The sequence below is a fragment of the Chroicocephalus ridibundus genome, chromosome 23 (assembly GCF_963924245.1).
Source record: "Chroicocephalus ridibundus chromosome 23, bChrRid1.1, whole genome shotgun sequence".
NCBI classification, from domain to species: domain Eukaryota; kingdom Metazoa; phylum Chordata; class Aves; order Charadriiformes; family Laridae; genus Chroicocephalus; species Chroicocephalus ridibundus.
The window spans coordinates 2,453,109-2,471,249 of NC_086306.1; the positions used below are offsets into that span (position 1 = coordinate 2,453,109).

Consider the following 18,141-nt stretch of genomic DNA (forward strand, 5'->3'; position numbering starts at 1 on the left):
AACAAGTTTATTGAATAGATTATTGAATAACATATTCAATGTTAGCCACTCTTTCTGAAATAATCTCTGTTTTCGTAGAGGCAAATGCATCTGTAAGCACTGTAATCCCGAAGCGAAGCAGTCACCACAGGCTCCACCGTCCTGCAGCCTAAGACCTCACTAGCTGTCCAACCAAACGATGTAGGTTGGACAAAGGCGAGTTTGTAAACCTGTTTAAACCTATCGCTTAACCTTTTGGATAGTCTGGCACGAAGTTAGAGAAGCACGAGCTACAAACACTACCTGCCTGCGCCGCCCGCGTACACCAAACATTCCCAGGCTAAGCGCGTACCTAAGTTCTCTCTTCCTACTTGGAATCCACTTTAGAAGTCAAACAGGAAAGGAGCATTTTTGTTCTACAATGGAAATAAGTAGCCAAGTAGAGGAAATACTGTATTAGCACACCCATCCTAAGCACCAGGGACCATGCGGAACCAGTCCCTGGCACACGCATTTATGGGGAACCAGCATCCCTCGTTCAAACAAAGACAACATAAGGGAACTGCAGGGGTTTTGGCTCCCCGTTGCACGAAGAGGGCAATACATTTCATTACCCATCACTTCTTTGCCACTTTTCTGAGAAACGTTTAAAGGTCTCTGTAAACTCATCACTGAGGATAAAAATACACGAGTTCAGGCGCCTCCAAGAACGTTCAGCATAAAGCTTGCTGCAAAGTAAAAGCTGATACTGGAAAATCATTCCAAAAGAAAGCCCAAACCATTTGAAGGGCACTGTCAAAATAGCACAGAAAAACGCTGTTGACATTTTCTTAGGATTCTTTCAGAGCTAAACCTGCAATAGCTATTGATTTTTTGTTTTCTTCACAAGTATATATACATTATTTAATACAACTGAACAGTTTGTAAACCAACTTCCTTGAGCTTTTGAAATATTGATATCTTTTAGAAGGCTGAAACCTCTACTGAAAACCTCAATTCCACATACGAAGCCTAAAATACTGCAGCTTAATCTATACAAAAGCAAAAACTATTTTTCTTAATTGACAAGGTGCTGTTTACGGTTTTTAAAAGCCGATGCTCATCATGTTCCACTTCTCTCTACAAAAAAAAAAAAAAAACCAAACCAAAAAAAACCCCAATAAACTACTTTTTTCTTTTCCTTGTTCAAAAAGGGACTTGTTCTCTTTTCCAAAACTTCATTTCTTGCCAGTTCAGAAACTTTCTCAGTGGGCCGGCAGCCTTTTTAATTTAGTAACACCACTCCTACTACGGCCAAAAAAAATCAATGACTTCAAAGAATACACCAAGAAAATTTGGTATAAACAAGTATTGGATAATCTTCACGGATTAAGCAGTCAGCTTACCCGATGCAGTCGAAAAGGCTTTTATAATATTTACAAACCTTAACAGGAATATAGATGGGTTTTGTTGGGAAGAATTCAACCGTGCTGTTGTTATTTACACGATAACCACCACTAATATTTCAACATAAATATTCATCGCCTGCGTGCCAGCCTTCCCTACCCTCCCAGCCAACCACCAAACCGTTACACGGCCGAGATGACAAATAGAGACCAGAGCGCCAGGGCGAGGAGCTCACAAGCTCTCCTGGGGTTCCCTGTGCCACCCCAGCCTCCCTCAAAGCACTCCCGAGCCCCTGCTCAGTTTATTAAAATATAAAGAATTTGAATTTAAAGACAATCTCTGCCCACTGGTGTAACCAACCTGCATTTCTTAAAGGCTTTTCTGCACACAGTTTGAGACTGCGGCTGAAAATCTGCTAAAATCCTGCGTGCTCTGTTAACGCCAGCAGGAGGTAAAAGCTTTTGATGTTTTCCATGTATGCTTTCCACAGGGATTTAACGCAGGGTGGCAGTTACCTAAGGGAAACTGAGGCAGAGAGTGCTGAAGAGGCAGCCTCAAAGGCAGAACTCAGAGGGGAAAAAAAAAAAAAAAAAAAGCACTTACAGACTTGATGGATTCAGTCTATAGCAGAAAGAGGGGGAGGATAAGAGGAGTTTACCTGATAGCACGGATCACAGTTGCTTTCTACCTTTTCCCATCACATAATCCATCCCAGCTACTAACAAAAAAGGGTATTTTAGCCACTGGTAAAGATTGACATGATTAAGTTTCAAGACCCACCTGCGTTGTTACCTGTGGAATCACACGCATCTGTGGAAGGCTAATACAAAACACCTGCTGGTCTCTGTACCAGGATTTTACTCACCTGGCAAGCATAACAACTGTTGAAAACATGACTTCGCATTTAAACACTCCCCCACCCCCCACTCCCCACCAGCCCCAGGCCCATTCCTGCCCCGCACAGCAAGCTCTGCCTTGCCTGCTACCTAAAATCAGCTTTGTACATGAAAGAGGAGCAGAAGCACCACATAAGGTTCCTGCTGGGGTGAAATCTCACATCCCTCCTTTGACTTTACTCCCAAAACAGCCTGCAGAAAGAGCCAGGGAGAGATTTCTTCTCGGGCACCAGCGGAGCATTGCCTTCTTCTCCGTAACAGCCATAATAACCTGATGCATGCCACATCTTCTTGCCAAGTTCAGGCCTTGCGTATATTTTCATGTCCTTATTAAACTACAGATAGAAATTTACTGTGCGTAGCAATCTGAATGCAAGGTCTCTGGAACCGCGCAACCAAAACCTTACCAAGAAGCTCACACAGACTCTGTTCTGTGCAGCTCTAACAAGCGCCCCTTTCTATCACGTACATCAGTTAATTTAACTCTGAACTTCCAGACGCCACAGCACAGACTTCTACCAGCTCATCTACATCTCTATCGACCTGTCTTAACCCTCTGTCATTTACATTATTTATCAAAGTCTGACAGCACACACAGCGCTCCACCAAAAACATACGCTGAAACAGCCAGGCTTTGCCCAGCTGAGCTTATCACCTAACAGATACAAGAGACAACGCGAGAGGAAAGCCAGATGTGCCACAGAACATCTGTCAAAAGGTAGCGGACACTGCTTTTCAATCGATAAGCCTAAAGGTATTATACTAATAATCTAAGACCTGCGGAGAGGTCAGGGATGCTCACAATAAAGGGACGGCTCCCTGCGGCGCTTCCTGAGGCTTCACCTCTTACTGCATCCAGATTTCAAACTCATTTTCCTTGCCTGAAATACCTGACATTTCCCGGGCACGCTATCCAGGGCTATCACTCAACATTTTCTTTCGATGGTTATTGCCAGCAGGAGCCTGGTAATGCACACCAATCACACCGGTCTCGCAGGCTGCTCTCCCCACTTCATTCAGTCGCCTAAAGGTTCTTCTTAGTAGTAATGTAGCGAAGGAAGCGCAAGCACAATAAGCCGTAATGCATTTAGATGGCCCCATTTAGCTCAAACGCACTTTTACCTCTACAGAGCCGTTCTCCAGAAGTCTGTTTTCAAAGGGAAAGTCGGAACAAAACAGAGCTACGCAAATCCGACCTGAAATTTCCCAACTAGGTTGCCTTTACTCAGAGCCACGTCAGCGTGCTGCAATTATTCACCAAAAACTCTAGAGATTCTGAATAAAACATATCAATTAACCGCCATCAATGAAAAGATATTAAAGCATCTAGGTATGTAGCTATGTACTCTAGTATCTTCTTGTTGATAGCAGTTAAGGTTCTATTCCATTTATCCATCTTCACTGGGGCATTAACATGTATCTAAACACGTCTACCACCTCAGAGAGGTCACCCATCAAAAAAAGCTAACTCCACCCTTATTTAACAATAACTTCTCACACCTTAAGAAGGCTGCTTTATCCACGTAAACAAGCACACAATTAGATAGAGATGCACAAACACTCTATTAACACAAGTTATTTTAATTTCGACAGTTCTAAAACCAACTACATTTTCAACCTCAGTGAGTTTAAGCAAAAAGACGACGACACGCTGATCTACCGGACCGGAATGAATTTCAAGCACTACTTCAAAACTTATTTGCATAGATAAATATAAACCAGCACATATTTGCATCTCAACAGGTGCAATTTCAGTTCTTCAAAGACTAAGGCCTCCTTATTTTGGTGTATTTTAAGAGTAAAACGCTTTGTGTACTTACTTCTAAGTGTGCAGAAGGAAGCTCATGGCTGCGATCTGCTCTTCTGAAACCCCACAGAGCAACTGAACGAGACTGGGGTAACCAAAGCCCCAGGCAGAGCGAGGAGCGTGGGACGACCTCCAGGTGAAGGGATTCAACCACTAAAACTACCCCAGCCCTCCCCACAGCTGTGTCACCTTCTGGCTGCTGCAAATGCGCCTGGGGGGCTTTAATCAACGTGAAAACCCTTTGCAAAGGCAACAAGTTAACTGCAGGCTGTCTTTCAAACGTGTATTAATAATCCACTGTTTTTACAGAATATTTTCTAATACCGCTTAGGTGCTCTAGAAAGCACAGGACAGGCTTAAAAAAAACCTCGGAGGCTTAGCACCTCTGTTATTTTAACCTTGAGGGATTCACCCTAAGTCTTTCCAGCTCTTTCAAGTCATTTAATGCTTTGCCAAGTCATTTAATGCTTTGCAGGGAGAGCAGAGGAGGGGACAGAGTAGTCACCTTGGCTATTAGGACCTTGTCAGTGAAGTGAGAATCCCAGTTTCTGCTAAAATATCTATTTCTTTTTCCCCCCCTTAAGTGAAAAGTGCCGGAAAACTTGTAAATCTTTATGGTCTCAAACACTAGCCAAATAATGAGAAACGCATCACCTTAACAAAGTTTCTAAGAAGTCAGTCTGCATGGAAAGGGAACAGACTGACAACCACGGGATGACAGAGAGGAAGACATCGTCTCGAATTTGAAGGTGGAGAACGTGGCGGGTTCAACTGGAAAAACAGAAAACACTTATGGCAGAGACGGGGTTGGTCACTGCTGCAAGCAGGCTGCTGAACTTAAGCTAATTGTTGATGAAGGCACTCAGGGTTATGCCGTCTTCCCCAGCATCTCCAGCTGCTTCCATTTGCTGTTGCTCCCCAAACCCTCCTACGGTGGTCTTTCAGTGAAGCTGCACAAAACAGGGCCAGATTCAGTTCTAGACTGAGCTCCAAATGTGAACAACCACCAGCTCGGGCACGTAACCTGGCTGCAAGCCCTCTGCCACTTGGGCTAGTGACCTGTAAATCGTTCCCAAGGCACTTGCAGATAAACTGTAAACTAATTAATATCGGAATTATTGATGCACAGCAAATATTTTGCAAAGAATTTATCTCAAACTCTGCCACCACTTTACACTTTACAGCATTGATTTATAAATCATTGAACAAACAGTGGCATGTCCAATAAATACTTTATGAATGTTTGCCAACAATTTATCCTACATAATATGATATAAATACATCGCAAATACTGCAATGTTTGAGTACGCTGTTTATAAATTACAACCTGCGTACTGTCAACTACCGCTAATAGAAACGTCGATTCCTTTGCCCAATACAAGGAAATGTAAAGGGAATTTGGCCCCACGCTTGGGGTGTAGCAGTAGGAAATACAAGCCTTGCCTCTGATTATTCCTTGATTCTAGTCTCTACTCCATCTCTCTTCTTATTATCAGCCAAGGATGTTTGTTCTTCCTGCCCTGCCTGCCTTGAAGCTTTGGAGTTCCCCATAAACGTACATTATCTATAGGCTCTTCCACCTGACTTTAAGAGGAAAAAAAACTTCTTGATATCGTTCAGAGTGCTTGGGGTTTGCACTATCTTCTTTTTAACGAACCGCTAAGTACCAAACATTCCTATTTCTAACACTTCTTACAGGGAATATCCTGTTCATGCGCTCTGTATGTCTGCATCCAGCTGCTTTCCCTTGAATGATCCTCAGATAAAAAGTTCTTCAGGCAAAGATTACCTTTTTTTTCTTTTTTTACATTCTTTGCTAGAACTATGGACCCTGGATCCAGGTCTGGGGTCACGTGTCGGGTAAACACAAATATTAAACAAGGTGTGATTCATTTTCTTGCTACGTCTCTTAAATGCCCAACTTGTCCAGCTTCAGAGAATACATGAGAAATACACCTAAATCAGTCAAGCTTTCTTCGTGTCTGCCATAACCTCAAAAATGTCCTGTAGGTACACACATATCTAGATGAAATCACAAATCCCAAGGTTTTAAGATGAGAAACGCTTCTGTGCTCAGCTTGCGGAGCCTCCTGCAGAAGGCAGGCCAGCAGAGCTCGCCCAGCCTGCGAGCCGGTGGCCGCTGAAACCACAGGAATTTCTCACGTAAGGCGCCGGGCAGCCAGAAAAGGCATACGGGGAGCAACCCCATTTCACTCTGAAGTTAACTCTGTGTTCAGCAGGAAGCTGATCCAGACGACCTTCAGAGGACCTTCCCAACCCATGTTTTCCTACGATTCTATGATTTAATTTGGCCAGCCCTCTTGTTTTTAATGAATGCAGCGTCCAAATGCAGTTAAGTTCAATCTTTCCCTGAAAATCCAGCCTGAATAAAGCAAGTCATACGATGGTGACTTATTTTGCTCTAAATTCTTGGGACACGTATCTTTTTTTCCAGCAGAACACTAACATCACTGTATACGCTACCCTGCTCTCTTTTTCAACTCTAAATCCCAGGAGGACTTTGGAGGAAAATGCTTTCTTTTTTCTTCTTCATCAGCCTATCAAAGATCCCTGAATTCCTGCTGTTCCAAGAACACACTTTTAGCAAACAAGAGTGCTTCAGATCACTGGGGAGTCCAAAGCACTGATTGAAAGTCACAAGCTACCATAGTTTTTGCGTTATCAAATTGATTTTTGCTTGCCTTTTTAATACACAAAATATCACCAGGGGGGTGGCAGGGAAGGGGGACGACACAGAGGGCTTTTTTGACTTTATTATTTATTTCTGTTCCACTCGCACCAACAGCGCAAGTTGCACCAACCTGGTGCTAAATGCTGGGCATAAGATGCGGGCTCTATCCTGAAAAATTCCCAATTTAAACGAGACGTACTAACAGTTAGGAAGGAAACAGGCTGCCCAGAGAGGTGGGGGAGTCTCCGTCGCTGGAGACATCCCAAACCCGCCTGGAGGCGTCCCTGTGCCACCTGCTCTGGGTGACCCTGCGCTGGCAGGGGGTTGGAGGGGATGATCTCCAGAGGTCCCTTCCCACCGTACGATTCCGTGATTCATATCGTAAAGCAGGAGCAGAGTCAGAACGACCCAACTCCACACCGCCGGGACAGCGGGTCTCTCTGGAGCTCCTGCAGTCACTAATGCAATGAGCCATCTTAAAGGCCATTGCTTCACCAACCACAAGCCCTTTCGCCATCGTGTCCACAGGAACACAACAGGAATAAGATCTACTACCTGGCCAGGTGGCAGCTGATCACTGGCACCTTGTCTCCCTGAGGGGCACTAACTCCTGAGTTACTCAAGGCTGCCTCGCAGATGCACAACTTTTCAGCTGCTACTGAGTTTGGAACGACTCTCTTCCTTTGCTGCCCAACTTTGGATACTTCCTAGAGAAAAAAAGTCCAAAAATTACTAAGAAGCATGAATGCATTTAGCAGCTCATTTGTTGCTCTTTAGAAAACCTGTCTTACCTATAATTCAATCACGCAACAAAAACAAACAAGAAATTACGTATGTATTTCTCACTTAATTTTTAAAGTCACCTAAACAATGGCCTAGGGTGATGTACCTTACAGCCACTGAAGCTCATCGTGTCTTCGGAGCGAGCAGGTAATGTTCCCATCCGTCTCTGCAGCTCACTGAAGACCTCAGAAGTGCTGAGCTAGCACTGGAGGGCTGCTTGGCACCGACTTTGTCGGAGAGAACCCTGGGATCTGCCTGCCTCGCATGTAGTTTTATTTTTGCCGTACTAGAACGCGTCTCAGCACAGTAACGACAAAGGTATAATGTATCCCTTGACTCCAGTAATGACTGATATAATTCTCTTCTGTAGACTAATTTACTTTAACCTGCCTACATATTATTAAAGCGCCAGTCACCAGGGCATCAAAGCAAATAACGGGCATTAAGTACTAGTGGAGTAACTGCAGGAGAAACAAACGAAGGTATATTTGGTTCTGCTGTTCCATTTAGGACCCCAAACTGCTGCGCTTTTGGGTTTCCTTATTCTGCATTTGGCCTATCTACTTACGCCCTTCTCTTTAACTCTTTTACCGGTATGGCGCTAGGTTGGTTGGATGCTTAAGGAAAGGGCTGGTTTACGCTCATTTGCCACTGACAATTACACTTGCTAAAATAAGGATAATCAAATCTCATCTTTCCAGGGATGAGCAGGACTATGGTGATCAAGAACAACACTTTCTGCTCTCGCAGGGCACTGGGGAACACGTTGTGTGTCCCTGAAATCTGTCTTGCCTCCTCTTTTCTGGGGAGCAAGGGGAGATATTAATTCTTGCCTTCTCATAAGCCCCAACTTAACAAACTCTGTCAGAGCCTTCTTTATTGCAATCAATGTTATGAGGAAGGCATTCCAATTGCGCAGGGGCAATAATATCAGACAGGTAATTTCTTTTTCTTAATTTAAGGCGCGGTTCCAGCTTGATGCACCTATAGCTGTATCAAACCCCCTTTTTCCTTTGTATAGCTTTAAAAAAAGCGAGTAGTGACATCTGAAGGAGCCCAATTGCTGAAACCACCCAAAAATTAATTCCCTTCGCTATGTCGTACGTTAGACCCTTAAATCTTCACGCAGTTTAAAAATATCTCAATTTCCCACGTACAACGTGCCAAAATCCTTCAGGGGTTTTTTCCAATGGGGATTGAAGATAAAATTGTGTTTATCAATCTTCAGAACACTTCCAATTCATTATGGAAAAGGGCAGCTTATTCCAAAAGATTTCTAAATCTCAGAGCAAAACATTGCCAGCCTTGGAAATAATTCCGAGTGGCGGAGGGCTTTTACAGACTCTTTTTCCCCGGTTGCAGATCCTACCCACAGCGTTATCAGCACAGTGTAATTTCAGTGCCCTACTGACATTTGCAAGACAATTATTAGCTGGAGAGACAGGCAGCAGTCAATTTTTCCCAAAGTCTTCCAGAACCTGTTATTTGGTCACATCAGTTGTTGTCTTTTGCGGAGCACAAAGTTCAACAGCTTCGGTCTGAAGGTCAGACAGGTTTGGTTTTTTTTTTTCCTTGTTTGTCTGTATTCTGCACAACCGTGAGCCCTCGCAGCAAGACGGCTCCTTCTTTGGGAGCTCGGTGGCACTCGGACACTGCGCAAGGCCCGTAAAGATGCCATCACAACCAAATGTTCAGGGCCTTTTTATTAAGGGAGGAATCATTAGGGAATCATTAGTTTGTAATTCTTGGGTCTTACCTGGACACCCAGTGGGTCGCTCCATCCTCCCTTCCAGAGCAGTCACTTCCCTCACAAGAACCGCATGAAGAGGAGTAGAAAGACCTTCCCTAAGAAGAGTTTGGGCATATTTTTAAGCTGAAGTTGTAATAGAATCACATGATTCCAGGAACTGACACTTGAAAAACAAAAGAAAACAAATAGGAAATAACAAAAGACTGGAAATGGAAGTATTACAGTTCTGTATTTTTTACATCACAGTTGAAGAGCAAGTTTTTTTATCAGATTTCTTTGCCTTTAATTGCAGCCACGGTAGTTGAAGTTTCAATTTCTGTTACATCTAGAGTCCCAGAGAGGCTGGAATCGAGCCCTTTTTGTTTGCTCACCGCAACCGACACTGTTCCAGGGAGCTCAGTACATACCGCAATGACTTCTGCTTTGATCTACAGCATCCACGACAGAAATATTTAGCTCTTCACGACCTTCAGCGCTTAAGCGAGGTATAACTTCACGTCTTCAAAACATTCTCGGAACATGACCTCTTTAATTGTCAAGAATACAAAGAAAAGTTATGGGGTTCTTGCCCAAACTGGCATCAGCGTATAAACAGCAGAAACCCAGCACATTTCAGACAGAAAAGCATGAATTTATCCAGCAGATCGCGCACACGGTAGTGTATTTTGTTCATCTTGGGCAGCACAATTCCCAACAATTGCAAAGAAAACCTGCAATCTGAGTCTAATGCCAGTTCCAAACGTCCCTCAAAACACTGCTAAACTTAAAAGAGATTTTGAAATCGGGAAATTAAAAAAGGCAGTTTGTTTGATCTTACAGTACTTACAAAGTTGCTTCTCCCAGGGCGTGTGGGAAAACGGCATTGATGAAGACTATAAATAGAATTAAAAAAATAAACAGCTCTTCTCCGATACTCACGTGAGCCCAGCAGCTGGGGGCTTAAGGAAAAAAAAAACATATAAAAAGACAATACGTATTCCCGCTCGACATTTCCCACTCTGCTTTTGTTAGTATCAGGTTGGCAGATCCGTAACCGCCCTCTTAAAAACCGAACCAGAATTACACAACTGTCTTTAACGAACCTTATCACAAAAACGTGACCATCCTCATCTTTTAAGAGCATGGGAATGCCGTTACTCTTCTCATGCCTATTGCAATGTGTTCTACCGCTGATACGGAGCCCACCGGAATCAATGGGAGTTCTTCCATTTTCGGCTCAATAGACTGTGGGTCAATGTTTGAAACTCAATTTGAAGGAAAGTGGTGTTTCGAGCAGCTTTCTCCCTCTGCCTGTAGCGTGCTAAAGCTGACAGACATCAAGATGTCTAATAGAGCTGGCTGTAAACTCATCCCCTAGCCTTTCGCTCCATTTTCCTTTCATTTCCTGTCTAACGCTTAATTCTAAATACGGTACCTTCGAGGCATCAAGTTGACTTTGCACGTCCATGTTTCCCTGCAAGCTGCCTAGCGCACAGAACGCGTACATCCACATTCCTCCTTTCCTTTCAGAGAAAAATACATCAGTTTTTCAGGCGAGAAACACAGAGGAAAATATAATGTCATACATCTGATACAAGACTCAGCACTTCTAGAAATTCATTAAGCCCCTACTTTGTGGCCATGTGTAAATGTCATAAAAACACCCCATATAGATACTTGAAACAATCGTGAAATTCATTACGTCCTAAACCCCGTTGCTGTATTATTGTTGTTAAAAATTTATACCTTATGTTCTAATCTGAACTGGTTTATCTTCAGCTCACGGTTTGCATCTGACAATGCTTCTTCTGACAGAAGAAAAAAAGAAAAATTTTAGGGAAAAAAGAAGGTTTCTTCCCCCTCGTCCCCCCCGCCCCGGCCCATATAAGTGTTCTGACCTAATCGCCTCGTAACCTTTTCTTAGACAAGCCAAATAAAATGAGCTTCCCGAGACTCTGGTTTCTTAAACCTCAAAACAATTCCTTGAGCTCCTTCTAAGGGGCGAGATAGAGGTGAAAGAGGACAAAGCTTCGTCCCTTGGTCCATCGAGTCACCGTGTCACACAGCCAGAGAAATCATTCAAACAGTAACTTGTCTGTGGTGTCCCAACCACAAAATAATATGTTTATTTTTTCCACCACTTTTTTTTGTTGTTGTTGTCATTTTATTGATAAAAACTACACAAAAACTAACTGATCATAATAATTAATTAAAAAAACAAAAACCCAATGTTACACATTCTCCTGTGTTTTAGAAATTGTGTCAGCCAGTGAGTTTCACCAAATACTCTTGCTTTAAAAGATTTTCCTTCTGATCCATTTCAAGCACAGCACTTCCATTTTGGTTCCCCAACGTCCATTAATTTTGCTTAACAAGCACCGCTGGACTGTAAATACGAGAGTCGTTTAACTCCGTTGCGTGTTTTCCCCGTTTTTTTTAGAGCCCGAAAAGTAATTATAGTGTCAACAATGAAGCACAATGAAGATAGTAAAAATCAAAAGCACCCTCCGTAGTGTACAGCCTGTGTCTTAAATGTACATGCACCCAAGTTTCTTTGTTTCTGCTGCATCAATTGCCAATGTCCTTTTGGTTCAACATAAGCTTTAATGCCCATGTCTGAAGTTTGAAATATTAGCGCTTGACCACTAAAAAACAAAACAAAACAAAAAACCAACAAAAAAAAAGGAAAAAAGAAAAAATATATCTATCTTTTGTTTCTTTAAAAAGAACAAAAATATTAAACAAATCTTTGAAGAGTAATAAACACTCAATAAGGAAACATGGCTGACCCACCCCACCCAAACCCTTCCCCTCCCCTACCCCTTTTATTTTTTACCTGTGGTTCTCCTTCCCTGGAACCGTGCAATGTAGAAAAATCAAATATACAAACAAAACTCTTAATCCATCCCTTTATGTAGCTAGAGTGAAATCTATTTTTTTTTTTTTAATAAGAACTTGACAATCTCTCTTTAATATTTACATTGAGGAATTTGTTTGAAAGTTTAAAGCAAAGAAAATCCTGAAGTTCTCATTTCCACAGTCTGCGGAGTTTGCTTAATCCCCTTCCCTTTGTCTGTGTTGGAACATTTGCAACTGGAATGGCAGATTTTAGTTTCTTGCCTTGGTCTCTTCCGAGATGAAAGGTCCCTCAGAAGAACTCCCCACTCCGCCCCTGAAGAAGCTGTCGCCATCGTTAGTTTGGTATTCTCTCAATGTAAATGGCTGGAGCAGCCGAACGCGCGATTGTAGCTATGAAGCTGTGGTCTCGACTGAGTTCCAGGTTGGTCGTCTCAGCCTGCTCCCGGGACATGGTATCGTACCCCTTATTTACATGGAGAGGCTTATGAGCTTGGCAGTATCCGATCACTGGTTGGTCGTAACTGTAGTAGGGTAAAGTCTTCATGTGGTGAGGAACCTGCACCAGAGAAAGAGATCAAGAGAGAGAAACATGTAAATAATGGGCTTAGTCATGCATCTTGTACATCACCTTGTACACACCACGTACATCATCTGTCGCAACGCAGCCTCAAACCCATTGGGTGCTCGCATTCATAGAATCGTAGAACGGTTAGAGTTGGAAGGGACCTTCAAGATCATCCAGTTCCAACCCCCCTGCCCTGGGCAGGGACACCTCCCACCAGCCCAGGTTGCTCCAAGCCCCGGCCAACCTGGCCTTGAACCCCTCCAGGGATGGGGCAGCCACAGCTTCTCTGGGCAACCTGGGCCAGGGGCTCACCACCCTCACAGCAAACAAGTTCTTCCCAATATCTCATCTAAATCTCCCCTCTTTCAGTGTCAAACTGTTCCCCCTTGTCCTATTGCTCTGCTCCACACAGTTCTTGCGGCAAGACAAACCTTTGATGCTTCTAGGTTGTCTGTAGCACGTGGAGATGTTGAAGAGGACTGCCTACACTCATGTTAACCAGTGGGTTCCTGCTTGTGGATGGACGTTACATCTGCAGAAAGCCTACCTAACCGCTGCCTCGCTCTGCCCTTTGCAGCTCAGTGAAGCCGGATTAGAAGGGGCTACTATCCATTTGGGCGACTATGTTTAGGTGCACATTTTCAAAATGGTTTCTCGTGCTGAGTTTTGACCTCTTTTGGACAATCTGGCTATGAAGGCGGAACTGGAAGCTACTGATTAATACAAACCTCTTAAAAACTGGCCCTTCTTCCAGCGCTGATCATTTCTACAAAGCTGAGACCAGCCTGAGCATGTCAAAGGACTGGAAAACCTGAGTGCCAGCATGGGGAGCTTTCAGCACAGCTGGAACGCCTGTTTATTTCTTCTGCAACAAAGCAGCTTGCCCAAGGTCACGATTTCCTGGGTTCTTTATCTTAGCAAGAGAAACACCATCAAAGAGCCTCAACTGATGGCTCGCTGGGCCGGAGCAGATCCACACCTTGTAAAAATCTTCACATATTTGAAAAGTCTGCAAGATCTTTCCTGAATCCCATCTCTCTCCTTCATGTAAATACTCAGAAACGGCCAGCCCCAGAAGAAACCTTCTCCGCCGCCAATAAGTGTTCTATGCTTGCAAATGTTAATCCTACAACTAAATATGATTTACAGCACAACATCAGATACAAATCTTTGCAGATAATTTTATCATCTGCAAGAGATGAGCGGATCAAGTAGAAAGAAATATGCTCTTCGGGAAAAAAAACCCCACACGCTGCAGGAGACACAGGCAAGAGATGCTGCTAGAAAACCTGAGCTCGTTATAGCTGGAAATAGCCTACATTAAATTCAATCTTGTAACAAATGCCTTTTTATTTTCTGTGCCGAACTTGAAGTGAAGACTACGGAGCAAATCTATCACAAATTTCCATTGCATAGCAAACTTCATTCAAAAAGGTATGAAAAAAGCAAAGGCATTAAGACTAATTATAAGTTTTGCAGGGTTAGAGTTCCTCCTGCATTTGGATCTCCTCAGCGGTTAGATTCCTCCCCCTGCTTCTCTGCAGAACGCTGGAGGGATTCCAAAACTCTTCCAGTAGCTGGAATTCAGCTGAAAACGTCATTTTACGTGACAGTTGAATGGCAGGAACGCAGGCGACAAGCTGCTCGGTAGAATTTGATGGGACAACTGTGTTCACTTGTGGATCAAATTCAGCCACAGTGCAAGAAACTATAACTCCCTTCGGATTCAGTAATATCTGTGCCAATTCGTATCAGGACTTGAATTTGTCCTCAGCCTTTAAGGCGGCTCTTTATGATTCTATAAAAGCCAAGGACTGTTTGTGTTCTGGAGAGTTGAGAGATTGAGGTCCCGGCTTTACGGCGATAATACTCAGTACATTAACCACCCGCGTCCTGGGGGCAGCTTCATTTGCTTGTTTTCTCCCCTTCTCCAAACTGGAGTCAAAAGGATCAGGATCTCAACAACATCCCTGAACGGTGGATAAACACGCTTCCTTTGCGACTGTTTCTCAGCTGTTTTATGGAAGCTCTCGCTCGTTTTCACGTAAAAGTCAGGTTGGCATTATGTCTGAAATGATATTAATAAGGGTCACTGTGCCATTGTGTGGGGAGGGAAGATGAATGTTCCTTATCAGTGTAAAAAAGAAAATAAAATAGGTATGCCAGGCAACCCATGGGATTAAGGAAGTAATTTGTAGAAAATATTTCTGGGATAATGAAGCCCAACAGTGGATTTGCACCTCCCTGTTCTCAGGCCAGACTTTTGTATTCCTCTTTCTCTCCCTCTTTCGGGTCCCAAATCCCATCAAGGGTGTTTGTTTTTTTTTTTTTAAAATAAAATAAATAATGTCAAATGACTGTCAGAAGCATTAACATTGAAGTACTTCCATGTAAAGACTGAATGAAAAAATACCAACAATCCCACCCCCCCACAATTTAGTTCCTGTGATGCCACTAGAATTGAGGTAACAACCATATGAACAACTAAAAAAGAACCTCCCTGATCAATGTGAAAGCCTCCAGAGGTCTGTCCCCCCAAAATGGAGTGTCCTTTCCTTGCCCAAAACTACTCTTATACATAACGTGGCATTTTCAGAAAGACACGAGGGATCCGTTTTCATTTACAGTGAAATGACGGTACATGAAACCCAACCCCACCAAAGCTTTGTCAGGACACGGCCTTGACTGTAGGAACTGCGGCCAACGCGGGCAATTGTACCACCACTCAGTTCGATGCAAGTCAAAAGGATGGAAAATACTGATGGCAAAGTGATACTATCATATTTTTTCTCATTCGGAGATAGATAAAACATATTCAAGAATATTCTAAGCTGTTGAAAATTAATCTTGTAAGTATTTTTCCTTCAGGTTCTGAAGTAACTTCTATTTTGTTTCAATATTGGCATGGAACTAATATCTGAGATACTGAGAGATGTGACCTTGGACAAGTCATTTTATGAGCTGGAAAATGAGAAGATTAAGTCCTGCCCCTGCTTGCCCTTGGAGACCAGAGCTCTTTGAGGCAAAGACTGTTTCTGCAGGGACTAAACCAATTCAACTCCAACCTAGGCTGGGACCCTTCAGCTGCCATGGGGCTCCGAAAGACGGAAAGCAGATGACAGGAGCAAAAAAAATCCAAAGAGGTCACCAAATACCTCAGTAATTAAATACACACTCTGGGACTTATTTTTTCATCTCTATCTCCAGGCTTTTTCCATGGAAGACACCTTTTTCACCGGCTGGAATGTGGGAGTTGGGCTGAGAATTTGCCTGCCAGCAAATCAAAGGTAGAACCAAGAAGAGAACTGGGCTCCTCTACCACAGTGTCCTTCGCTGCCTCCTCCGTGCCACTCCGCTGCCACTAACCACAGCCATTTGTGCTACAGAACTCCGTAAATTTAGTCTTGGAAGAGGTTCAATTGTAAATGAAGATAAAGACTGCTCACATGGAAACAAAACAGATACAAAATAAAGCTCTTTCTTTCATATAATCTGTCATAACATCTGATTCAGTTCTTGGCTTCGTGTGCTCACTCCTGGTGATGCTCCACATCAGCACGGTCCGGCGCAGCTCGTGGAGCTCAGGGGTGGGACACAGAATGCCAAGATGTTTAACAGGAGATGACGGATGTGTCTGTTTGCCGCATTTTCTGGATAACTTCTATTTTAATTTCTAAAAATGACACTGCCTACTACTTACTTGAAGAATTAAAACCTTTTGCAGTATGAAAAAAATAAATCAACAGGAGGATTATAGAATCACAGAATGGTTTAGGTTCCAACCAGGAACCTAAAAGACCAGCAACCTAAAAGAACCAGGGACCTTAAAGATCATCTAGTTCCATCCCCCCTGCCCTGGGCAGGGACACCTCCCACCAGCCCAGGTTGTTCCAAGCCCCGGCCAACCTGGCCTTGAACCCCTCCAGGGATGGGGCAGCCACAGCTTCTCTGGGCAACCTGGGCCAGGGGCTCACCCCCCTCACAGCAAACAATTTCTTCCCCAGATCCCATCTCAATCTCCCCTCTGTCAGTGTAAAACCCTTCCCCCTCGTCCCATGGCTCCCCTCCCTGCTCCAGAGTCCCTCCCCAGCTTTCCTGGAGCCCCTTTAGGGACTGGCAGGGGCTCCAAGGTCTCCCCGGAGCCTTCTCTTCTCCAGGCTGAACCCCCCCAGCTCTCTCAGCCTGTCCCCACAGCAGAGGGGCTCCAGCCCTCCCAGCATCTCCATGCCCCGCTCTGGCCCCGCTCCAACAGCTCCTTGTCCTTCTGCTGTTGGGGGCCCAGCACTCCGCAGTCGCAGATGTGCACGTGGTGGACATTTTGGTTTTAGCCTGTGTAAGGCACCAAGTAGAACTGTCTTCTGCTCTAATGCCTTACAATAAGAGAGGATCCTGCCTATCCAGTGTTGCAGCCAGTTGATTAGTGTCAATGAACGAATCCGTGCTCTGAAGAAAGCAATGACTCTGTTATGCAATGAGCTTATTGTCTTACAAGCACTGTAAGGGTTCACATGGGTTTTGGGCTAATGAGTTGGATTAGTTAGCTAGCCTCGGCTTCTGAAGCCCACACCTCTGTAGATCTTCACTCTAAACGTAATAAACATTGCATCTTAGCAGGCACACACTTCACACAAAGGTTCTATTACAAGCAAAATTTACATAAATCCCCAGCTACAGGAGGAAGATAAAAGATTTAGCGGTGGGAATTTAAGAATGCAAATCTTCCCTTTCGCAGACCAATTGAACTGGAGAGGTTGCCAGCTCACCAGCCTTCGCTGCCGAATAACATCTCCCTTCAAAACAAGCTGGACTAACTTGAGTTTACCTGAAATTCTGTGGAATTCTGACCTGCATTAAAAAGGTATTTCTCAGCATTCCCTGCCGACTTTTCCTCTGACGTTCAGCAACGGTGTTCAGTTAAACCCTCAGCCATTCTAACATGCAAATACACACATCCACATTCCAATTCAGGGAGTTTGACTTCTTAATTTTTTTTTTTTTTTTACACTGCACTGAATTTTATCAGCAGAAATATTGGGAGGTAAATTAGCTAACTTGTTCTACACGTTTCTGACGATGATTACCCAAAGAAAGTTCTACTAAAAAAATTAAATTATAAGAATTCAGGTCGGACTTCTGCTTCTCATGCGTGCAGCCGTTAAAACCTAGATTTTTACCAAAATATCAACAAAAATCCTTATTCTGGAACTTGAAAAAGTATATCAATGGAGGTGAAGCCTTACCGCGTAGCAACCGAACCTAGTGAGGTTTAAGGAATATCGGATTGGGGCCTAAGTGAATATCAAGTGACTTTATTTCTAAAATACTTTTCTCTCTCTGCTGTCTCTCACAGTACATTAAACACCCTCATACACTCTTAATTGCTTGCACTGCCTCCTAACAGGGGGCTTCAGACAACCTGAAATTCAGGCCCGATATGAACTCTAA

The 18,141-nt window shown here is 43.6% G+C and overlaps 1 protein-coding gene across 6 annotated transcripts in view; it reads right to left on the reverse strand.

Moving 5' to 3' along the window:
* Positions 1–11,261: 11,261 nt before the first annotated feature.
* Positions 11,262–18,141, reverse strand: part of LRRTM4 (leucine rich repeat transmembrane neuronal 4) — a 571,952-nt gene continuing 565,072 nt past the window's right edge. For 4 of the 6 annotated variants that reach the window (XM_063358751.1, XM_063358750.1, XM_063358752.1 and 1 more), the window contains 2 exons: positions 12,109–12,687; positions 11,262–11,917 (listed from right to left, as the gene is read on the reverse strand). In XM_063358751.1, coding sequence (XP_063214821.1) covers positions 12,466–12,687 — 222 coding nt within the window. In that variant the 3' untranslated portion in view covers positions 11,262–11,917; positions 12,109–12,465. Of the gene's footprint in view, positions 11,918–12,108; positions 12,688–18,141 lie in introns of those variants that run through there. The other 2 variants (XM_063358754.1, XM_063358756.1) reach the window with 2 other exon arrangements.